Here is a 10496-nt window from a genome sequence, read left to right as displayed (position 1 = left end):
GAATGAACAATCCTACTGCCAATATTTTTATACACTTATGAGCAATTGATGTGGATGAAACACCAAGTTACATGTGTGTTTGTATATGTGTGTGTGTGTAGGTATACATGCTATATGGACAAATGTATTGGGACGCAAGTGTAAAGTTTGGTGGAGGAGGGATAATGCTGTGGGATTGTTTTTCAGGGGTTGGCCTAGACCACTTAATTCCAGTGAAGGAAAATCTTAATACTGCAACATATCAAGACATTTTGGAAAATTATATGCTTCCAACTTTGTGAGAACAGTTTAGGGAAGGCCCTTTTTGTTCTAGCATGATTGAGCCCCAGCAAGAGTCTTTTAAGTTGTGGTTGGGGTGAGTTTGGTTTGGAAGAACTTAATTGGCCTGCACAGAGCCCTGACCTCAACCGAACTGAACACCTTTGGGATGGACTAGATCAGAGATTGCAAGCCGGGCCCTCTTGTCCAACATCAGACCTCACAAATGCTCTTCTGGATGAATGGGCAAAAATTCCCACAGACACCCTCCAAAATCTTGTAGAAAGCTTCCCAGAAAAGTGGAATCTGTTATAGCTCCAAAGGGGGCCAACTCCATATTAATGCCTATGGATTTACTCTCTCACACACACACACACACACACACACACACACACACACACACATACAGTCTACATTTATTTAGTCTGCACCCACCTATACACAAGTTATACAGAGTGTTTAAAGCAAGTATAACCAAGTGTTTGAAGATTCAATCCAATTGGTTAAACAAGTCAAATTAGGTGTTCAAATCAGGCATTTTAAGGTTTGGAACCTTATCTTTGTAGGTAGCCTTTCTGTTTATTATCACTGCTAATGTAACGCTAATCATATGGTGCAGTTTTATCAGACTATCTTAGAGTAAATACTGCACACGCTGCCTGTTTATTGAATTAGCTTCCTCTTTTTTTTTGGTGATAAACACAAACCTCACTTGAGTGCCTTTAGATATTCAAAATTTAACATATTACTACAGTAATAAGTCACTATTTGCATCATGCAAATTCAAATCTCTGAAATATTATTTTTGTGTTTCAAATTACACATGCCTTATATGGACACATCAACGTCACCAAAATATTTCACGACATTCTCAAATGGACGTAGACATAGTGCAAAGTGCGTTTATTTCAATATAAGACGTTAAAAATACTTAAATGTAATAATTAGTACAGGTTACATAAGAAATTGATCAGTAATCTGTACCAGAATAAGTTGTTGTTTTTTTAAGGTACGTCTCCTTACTCTGAACATATAAGACTGAATAAGGAGTGAGTTTGATACATAAATCAAGCAAACCCCAAAATTAGACGACCAACAAACATGAAATGCAAGCAAACCGACAATATGAGCCCTTGAATAAACCTCCACCTGGAGGGGCTTTTAGAGAGAAGAACCAAAGCGAGTGGAAACAGCGCATTAGCGTTTGTGATTTCCTGTGAGTCTGCAGCTTCAAAGCTAAAGCTAAGGCTCTTTTCAGGGACAGAAACAGCACCTCAGCCAGGACAGGACAGTGTGAGACAGACAGAGGAAGCACAAAAGAGACTCTGTGACCTAACAGAGTCATGTGTCTAGGAAGAAAAACAGTCTGCTGTGTTTCTTTGGCAGAACAGCGTCTGGTTGGAGTCGCAGAAGAATGAGGAAGTGCTGAGAGCACGAAGATCCGACTGGAACACTAACACCCAAGTCCTGCTTAAGAGGTAACGTTTAAAGACTTTTAAGTGTTTATGGCTGTATGTGTCACTGTTTAGTTAGTATATATTGCAAGGTTTGTTCTAAATCATGTCATGGTGCATCAAAATAGAAGAGCCAAGGTTTGAATCTAGATGCTTCAGCTTATGGTACCCACAAAAGTAGAGAACATGGATCTGGTTGTGTTCTAGTATAGAAAAGTCAGCATGCTCTGCTGTAGCTTTATGTGCTGAGTCATCTGAGCAGGCCATCTCCTCCCTTTTTCTCAATCCTTATCACACCCTCTGCCTCTCTCAACACAAAGGACAACTCTAAACAGCCGTAGTAACAGATACCTTGTGTTTTACCTGCAGAATATGGAGGAGAACACAACACAAAACCATAAAATGGAGGCAGAAGTGGAGGAATGCAAGAGGAAAGATGCTGAACAAGGTTGGACTTTGCTGTGTTCTGTTGACATTGTTTTAACCTCACTAATGCCACTCTTCAGCTGTTACATTTCATGCCACGTGTATAGGCCTGTTCAGGAACATGGGCTGAAAAAAACTAGAATGGCAGTTGAACATTATATTATGATTGTCTTCGTGCGCAAGTGTTAGTGTTGTGTTATTCTGATCAGGGTCTGGGTTCCCAGTGCTCTGCTACAAAGATTAGGGTCCTATTTATCAGATATGTCAAAGCAAGAATGCTGATCTGGGTTCGGTTTGGAGGTCTGTGATATGGTCAAATATAATACCACGATACTAAACAATATTTGTTTTTTCTCACATCTGATAAGGTACGACAGGGTAGTTCCACATTTTAAAAATGGCATCAAAAACTATGAAACCAATTACTTGTATTGAGCAATCTCTTGAATACAGGCCCTAATTATAAATTATAAAGTCTTTGTGTAGGTGTCCTTCTAGAAAACAATAGGGAAGTTTGAGGACAATACTGTGTGATGGTTTGAGATGACATTCATTTGAGATGACTTTACTCCTGTATATTAAAATCCGGTTCCATCTCTCTAGTTCCTTGAGAAACTATATGCTGTAACACTACTGGCTATGAGGCATGCTGGACAAAGAAACTTGAGATTACTCAGAAATGCACACCCAGAGAAGCTTTGAACAGATGCTAACACTGTGCCTTAGCCCAGGGCTAAACCAAGCCTAGTGTTTGCAGATCAGGGGTATAGCTAGAACTTCTAGAATGACGTGGCAGGTGAGATGCAAAGATTTTACTGAGGTGGAATACTGATAGAAAAAAGCTAAATAAAATAGGATTACTGATTTAAAATGACATATAAAGTGATGCAGTGGCAGATGATGCAGTTATGCTTGGGTATGAAAGGAGTATCCAGGAAAGGCCTAGTCCGTTATGAACAGGGATGGGTCGAGGCTCACCCCTGCATCAGCAGAAAATCCACCTGTATAAGAATAACATTCCTTTTTGAGAGCAATTGCAAGGACATGGGTATTTCACCTTCTACTGTTCATAATAACATCAACAGATTCAGGGAATCCAGAGAAACTGATGGATATCAGTTTGGCAAACTGTTGTCAATAAACACAGTCCATCATATATCAGCAGCTTGCAGAAATGCTGCTGACTCCTCAGGGCTTGAGCTAATTTGAAATGAATTGATGCACAGACAAAACTTTTATTGTGAATTTGTGAGTCCACCTTTCTGATTGTTTACAGAAATCATGGATGCAGTGATCTCTTTCCCAAAGGAGAAAAGGGCCATCCAGATTGTTACCAGTGTAAAGTTAGAAAGCCAGAGTGCGGATGCTAGATTGGCCTGCCTTCAGTCTAGAACTGTCACCCATTGAAAAAGTGTCTTATTAAACACAAAATGCGACAACAAAGGCACTAGTTGCACAGCTAAAGACTTGCATAACAGGAGAATGAAAAAATATAGGCTTTTGAAACTGGATCAGTTCATGTCTTCAGTCTCCAAATGAGTGTTAAAGGCTGTTAAAAGGGAAGGTGGTAAACATGCGCTTTTTTGGAACATATTCTGGAACATGTATACTTGTTCCGAGTTTGGAACAAGTGTATATATATTTACAAAAAAACTATTTCATCAGGTAAAAAATATTTTAAGGTAAATATTTTTAAAAAAGCATTCATCAGGTACAACAAATTAAATTATGGTATTTTTGTAATTTTTTTTATTTAATACAGGGCAAACAGAATTTACTGATCACTGCTCTCACTTATTATTAGCATTTCACATCCTGTCCCAACTTTTATGGAACTGGGTTTGTACATGTTCTAGTAATTTGTGAAGAAATTATGTATTTAAATCGAGTTTCTTAAATACGTCACTCTTTTCAGTGCATAATGTTAACTTTGAAAAAATGTTTTACACAGACAGGCGAGAGATGTAATTCATATACCTTGCATTCAGTACAGATTATACATGAGTCTAATGATTAGATAACTAGTCAGACAGCACTGTATAATCTAAACTCATGCATGTGTTCAACTGTAAAAAGAAATTAGTCAGCATGATATAAATGTTTATAGGTGACTCATTTTTGATGGTTAAGGCATCTTATCATTGACCATCCTACTTCATAATGTAGCTCACAGAGCAGCAGTGCAGAACAACCCAGGGCATTTTCACTCACCTGTTTGCTGAGTAAAATAGCCTATTACAGCAAGATACACCAGTTATTAAATGCAGTGTCATCAGCCTCTTAGAATTGATTGGAAACTACCCTGATGGCATGTTTTCACCATAAAGTGTAATTGATGCTTTATTAATGATTGCTGACTGATAAGGGGTCGGAAAGGGGGGTCATGCCTCCTTCCAGGGTGGCTCTGGCCACCGCTTGGCTATGCCTTTCTAGCAGAGTGAACAGGCTAAAATGACCTAGGCCTTTCCCTAGCCAAAGACTGTTTTGTGAAAAGCTTTTTTATATAATAAAGTAGTATAGAAATGTGTAATATTGTATTGGGAGATATTTGGTGATTATAGCACTGTTGCTCATGTTGTACATTGTGGAAATATGAAAGTACATCATCTCAGCTGCCAGTAGATGGGGCTGTTGGTTCATTATAGTCTGAGGCAACGCCTGAGCCCTCTACTACCTTCAGTTCTAAAGCTCTAAGAAAGCTACATGTAGAGTAGAGAATGACATTTAGAGTTCTGCCCTTGGCTGTCCATAAAACAAGCAAAGCATGAGTAAATATTTAAATCTGCATTATTACCTTTTCCAGTTTGGTCTGTATAAGGGTGGTCTCTTTGTAGCAAACAATCACTTTCTGCACATTTTCAAACATTAGATATATCAGCTTCAATGCTTATTTAATGTTTTGCAAATTTATGGAGAAAGATTAATATAAATTAAGTCACATATATAATAATCGAATGTAGTCTAACAATCTAATATAAATTTTATCTTGAGTTGTTTACTTTTTGGTTTTTAAAGAGTTGTTTGTACATAGGCATAAAGACAGACTAGTCAACAGATTCATCAGATATTGGACAATAGGTCTGCAATATGTGGCAAAAACAGTGGTGCAATTATAAATAGTGGTACTTTTGACTGGATTTTGTGATATGAAACTGCTTCACTGTAACTTATTACTTAATACAGTATCAGTATATAAACTGCTGGAATGTAGCTAAGAGCAGTTTAAAAAAAACACTCCCAAGACTTTCATTACATCATATGAGAGGAAAATGTTTTAGATTTAAACGTTCAATTTATATGGACTGTCTGAGACATTATGAAGTTTAAAACAAGAACTGTTTTCTGAAAGTAAAAGAATTCTTGTACATTAGTTTCAATGCAAAAAATGTTACATATATTAAATACAAACATATCAGATAAGTGGTGAATTTATTTAAAAATATAAACATGCACAATAGAGTTTCAGTGTCATAAAGCTCTCATAAAAAACTTTTAAATTGAAATACTGATAATAACATTGCTGAAAATAATCACACAAAAATTAAACTAAGCAAAAAGTATTTTCCATGTGTGGTGGGGGAAATGTATTTTATGTAACATAAGTGTTAAACATTTAAAATGAACCTTTATGTCATAGTAGCATGCGTATTTATGATTGTTTTCCAGCTTTTATTTTTATTGTTTAAACATTTTTCACTATTTTGTGCCGAAATTGAAGTTCTTGTATGTCAACCAGAGTTGTCTACATAACCACTCCAAAAATAAGATATGAAATACCATATATACTGTACATCGCACTGTTTCTCTGTCTGTACATGTAGATTGTGAGTTGAGGTTGGTGCTGCTGGGCTGGGCAGGCTCGGGGAAAAGCAGTGTGGGGAATGCTGTCCTGGGCTTCAAAGCGTTTGAGCCTCGCTGCAGTGCTGACTCCAAGAAGCCGCTTACCATGAAGTGTGAGAAGAAATGTGCAAGCGTGGCTGGGAGGAAGGTATCACACATTCTGCCATTTTAATAACCATTCTTACAATTCACAATAACCTTCGGAGATATTTGTATCGTGCATGTGATTAGTACTTTTGATTTTTTTGTTTCTAAGCCTAAGCCACTTTCTTAACTAAGATATGATATGCCCACATATGCATGTGTCAAGATAAACTTACTTGCCATCATATTTATGCATTTACATTTTTTGATTAATAGACCTATCAAAATGGTCTAAAATAACTTGAATTTAAATACTTATACATTAATATATATTAAATAAGGAAAAATTTTCTTCTGTAAATTCTTTTTTTTTTATTTTTCATTTCAGAGATGTGAGATGTTATGACTGTGATGATGTGTTATAAAAAGTTAGTTTATTTATTACATATCGCCGCTGTCAGAAAATACAAAGCCTTGTATCTCTGTTTTTGTCGATTTTCTGTTTTTGACTTAATTTGAAAATACAATGTAATGTCCTTTACATTGCATGTAAATTTCATAATGAACAGACCAAAAAAAATGGGACAAAATTACTTGGGAAAAATACTGGTTCCATTGACTTACATTAAAAGTAAAGTAGGTTTTTTCCTTCTCCTGCAAAGTTATCGTTTTGCGGATACAAGCTTTTATTCCACCAACAGTGATATGTTATTATATATCCAGTATTACATATTTATTTTACATCTGTTTATATACTGTTATTTATGTTAAATATGAATATTAATTATTATATTTTAAGAATTCCTTGTTTTTAAAGCTTAGTTGTTTTATGAAGAAAAAAAAACATTGAATCAGTATTGGTATTGATAGAAAAAAGTTGATCTCATGCTATCGCTGTCAAATCAAGTTTTTCATATTATATTTGTATATAAAGTTGCCTTTGATGATTTTCTCTTGAATTTAACTGAAATAATACACAAATTATAATGATCCATAATATGTAACTTTATATTATACATAAAGTTCACCATACAAACTTTATTTATAATACACTCTTAGAAAAAAAGGTATGTCGCTGGGGCAGCACCCCTCTTGTCACTGTGGTGGTACCCTCAGGGGTACATCCCAGTACCTTTAGTCAGGGAATATAACTGTACCATAATCCATAAGTTGTATTGACTCCACACATTCCATCTCGTCTCCAGGCTTTGTATTTTATTGCTGTGTTTTAAAACATTCGGTTATGAAAAGGTACAAATATCTGCTTTTCCACTAGGAAAAACTCATGTAAGGAACACCATTGGACCTTAAAACCACTGTTGTTCCTTTGAGGGTACACTTACATTGATTGTACCTTGATGAGTGAATCATGTACCTGCATAGTATGTTTATTTCTAACAGTGTATGATACTAAATTTTACACTTTGTCTTGCTGTCTTCGTGGCAGGTGGCTGTAGTGGACACTCCAGACTGGTTCTACTCGGAGCGCCCCCTGGTGGAAGTGCACCACCAGCTCTACCTGTGCGAATCTCTGTCAGCCCCAGGACCCCATGCCTTCCTGTTCTGCCTCCCTGTGCATCGGCCAAACGAGCAGGATCTCCAGGCTCTGGATGCTTTAGAGAAGGTGTTTGGTCCTGAGTCTGCCAGCAAGCACACTGTTATTGTCTTCACTCACACAGAACATCTTTCAAAGGATCTTACTCTAGAGGAGCACCTTAGCACTGAGCGCAAAGACTTGCTGGAGCTGGTGGAGAAGTGTGGAGGCCGCTATCATGTCCTTGAGCTCCGAGCAGAAGGAGAGGTGGATGAGGAGGAGAGAAAGGGAAGAAAGAACGTGGAGGAATTGCTGGAGAAAGTGGAGAAGATGGTGAAAGAGAGCGGCAAAGAATTTTACACCTTCCCTCCGTTCGTGCAGATGGACTCTGAAGGGAATGAAGAGGGAGATGAAAGTGTGCGGAGGAGGAGAGGGGCAGAGGAGGAGGAAAGGTGTGAGGAGATGGCAGAGGGGAGTGCAGATGGTCTGGAAGTGGTGGAGAATGAAGACAGCGCTTTATCTCCTCCCTCACCCCCTCCATCGTTCATGCGCTGGCTGTGGGACAGTGTGGTGGGATGGGTGCTGTGGCTGCCCAACATGGTGAGAGGTAGCACTTTACTTGGTTCTTTTGTTGGGTTGTTCGTTGGGGGGATATTTGGAGGGGTTCTGGGGGCTACGGTGGGCTCTGTGGCCACTGAGGTGGGCAGAAGAAAGCCTCAGAACCAGAAAACAAAATCAAAATGACTTTGTAGTAGAAACACTCAAGTCAGTCACAAATTGTTGTGTGCAAACAACTAACATGTAATTGTTTTCAAGGCTGTTACTGAAAATTTCTGCACAATTCACAAATCTTTGAGATGTAAACAAGGTGGTTTTGAGTAGTTTGGTGTTGTAGAGAAACTTATAGACTCAAGATTTTCTTTACAGTAGGGTAAAGGAACCAGAGGTCACAATGTCTATAACACAAATATAGACATTTTATTTATTATCCAAACCCACCAGGGAACTTGCACGTGTCTTCTGAGTTGTGTTGGAAATACTGTGGTAAAGGGCCATTTTGCCTTACAATGCCCTGTATGCACCTCTCGGCCTTGAATGCATTTTAAAAATGATATTTTAGGTCAAAACCATTATCTCAAAACAAACATACAATAATATCTCAAGCATCAGAATTCATGGAGAAATTTCTGTGAGGCATCCTTTAGAGTCATTCTGGTCTGGTGAATAATTCTGTCTCAGAAAGTTTCTATAGAATGGAGCATTTCCCATCATACCACTCTAAATGGCTTTGTTTACATCAATGTTTGAATCATACAATATATTCTGAAAAATCGGTGGAATTTCCCTTTGAGAACAATAGTCAGGGAGTACAAATTTAAGCCTATATTTTTAGTTTTTCCTGCTACAACAGACCTACTCTAATGCTTGTTAATGAGTTGATTAGCTGGTTTTAGAGCAGAAAAAAACATTATATTGCCAGTATATCATCACTGTCAAACCAAAACCTAGTATCTGTTGTTTTTGCATAATTTGAAAATGCCAGCTGTTGTTTACATAGTGTTCAAATTCCATGACAAACAGACCAATAGAAGTGGTCCAAAATAACTTTGAGTAAACTTCTGTTCCGTTTACTTACTTTGAAATTTAAGAACATTTTTCTTCTTCTGTACAGTCACTTTTTGGAGATGCACTGTTTTGTTCTGACAGTGACGTTATGTAGCACAGAGCTGCTCTGTTGAGAGCCACTGATTTAGACCAGAATAAGAACAACAAAAAAAAAAAGGTTACAATTCACAATACTAATTTAAGGCTTTATATATACTGGGTTTGCGGAGCTAGGTTTAAGATTAAAGTTGTAAAGACACTCAGAATAGATTTATGAGCACCTTAAGGCTATGCACTATAGCTTTTTTCAGTTTTTGCAGTTTTTGGGTGGACGTACTAGTGTAGCATTGCCTCTTTATTGTGGTAAATTACTCCCAGACCAAGTCATCAAAATAAGTGTTGTACAAGGCTTGATGGCTATGATAGGGTACCAGAACTTATTGCTATAATAGCACACTGTGTTTACTTTGTTACAGCCCACTGTCAGGCTGTAGTGAAGGGCCTCTGTCAAACACTTGCCAGCTTAGAAAATTTTACAGTATCCTAACAGTAATGATACTACATCAGACTAGCAGACTTGCTTACTACTGAATATTGTTTACTATGCCGATTGTGGCCTGTTCATTTATTAACAGGGCTGTGCAGAAGTCAGAGACCACCCTTTATTAATTTAATTTCCAGTTAAAATGGCTAAAAATATATTGAACAGAAAATTACCCTGAACTTACACAAACACACACACACACACACACACACACACACACACACACACATATATATATATATATATATATAATATGTGTGTATATCACTGCTGTCGGATCAAAACTCCAAAATGGTAACTTTACAGGAGAAGGAAAAAACCTGACTTACTTTTAATGTAAGTCAATGAAACCACACATTATTCCACGTCATTTTGGGCCATTTCTTTTGGTCTGTCCATCATGAAATTTACACGCAATGTAAAGGCCAACAGGTGCTTACAATATATATATATATATATATATATATATATATATATATAGTGAAAAATGACAAAAATGGAGATGATTTGTTCAAACAGCAGTTTTATGTGTGTGTGTGTGTGTGTGTGTGTGTATATATATATATATATATATATATATATATATATATATATATATATATATATATATATATATATATAATGTGTGTGGGTGTTTGTGTGGGTGTTTGTGTGGGTGTGTGTGTTTTGGAGATACCAATTGCAATTTTGACCGTTTTTTTTTTTTTCAAGTGCATTTTTTTTTCCTTTTTTTTGTTTATCTGTTACTTTT

General features: G+C 36.9%; 1 protein-coding gene across 1 annotated transcript; it reads left to right on the top strand.

The window, feature by feature from the left end:
* Positions 1–1447: 1447 nt before the first annotated feature.
* Positions 1448–8548, top strand: si:dkeyp-69e1.8 (uncharacterized protein LOC100001340 homolog). The gene is made up of 4 exons (XM_017705836.2): positions 1448–1736; positions 2082–2160; positions 5960–6126; positions 7510–8548. The coding sequence occupies exons 2-4, from the start codon at positions 2085–2087 to the stop codon at positions 8338–8340; spliced, it is 1074 nt and encodes a 357-aa protein (XP_017561325.1). The 5' UTR covers positions 1448–1736; positions 2082–2084; the 3' UTR covers positions 8341–8548.
* The last annotated feature ends 1948 nt before the right edge of the window (positions 8549–10496 follow it).

Source organism: Pygocentrus nattereri, chromosome 14 (genome assembly GCF_015220715.1).
Source record: "Pygocentrus nattereri isolate fPygNat1 chromosome 14, fPygNat1.pri, whole genome shotgun sequence".
In the NCBI taxonomy this organism is placed as follows: domain Eukaryota; kingdom Metazoa; phylum Chordata; class Actinopteri; order Characiformes; family Serrasalmidae; genus Pygocentrus; species Pygocentrus nattereri.
The sequence above is the reverse complement of the archived record's forward strand: the minus strand, read 5'-3'. Positions and strand labels throughout refer to the sequence as shown.

Coding starts and splice junctions, on each gene's coding strand:
- si:dkeyp-69e1.8 (XM_017705836.2), top strand. CDS start 2,085: ATGGAGGAGAACACAACACAAAACCATAAAATGGAGGCAGAAGTGGAG. Junction 2,161..5,959: donor GAGGAAAGATGCTGAACAAG/GTTGGACTTTGC, acceptor CTGTACATGTAG/ATTGTGAGTTGAGGTTGGTG. Junction 6,127..7,509: donor CAAGCGTGGCTGGGAGGAAG/GTATCACACATT, acceptor TCTTCGTGGCAG/GTGGCTGTAGTGGACACTCC.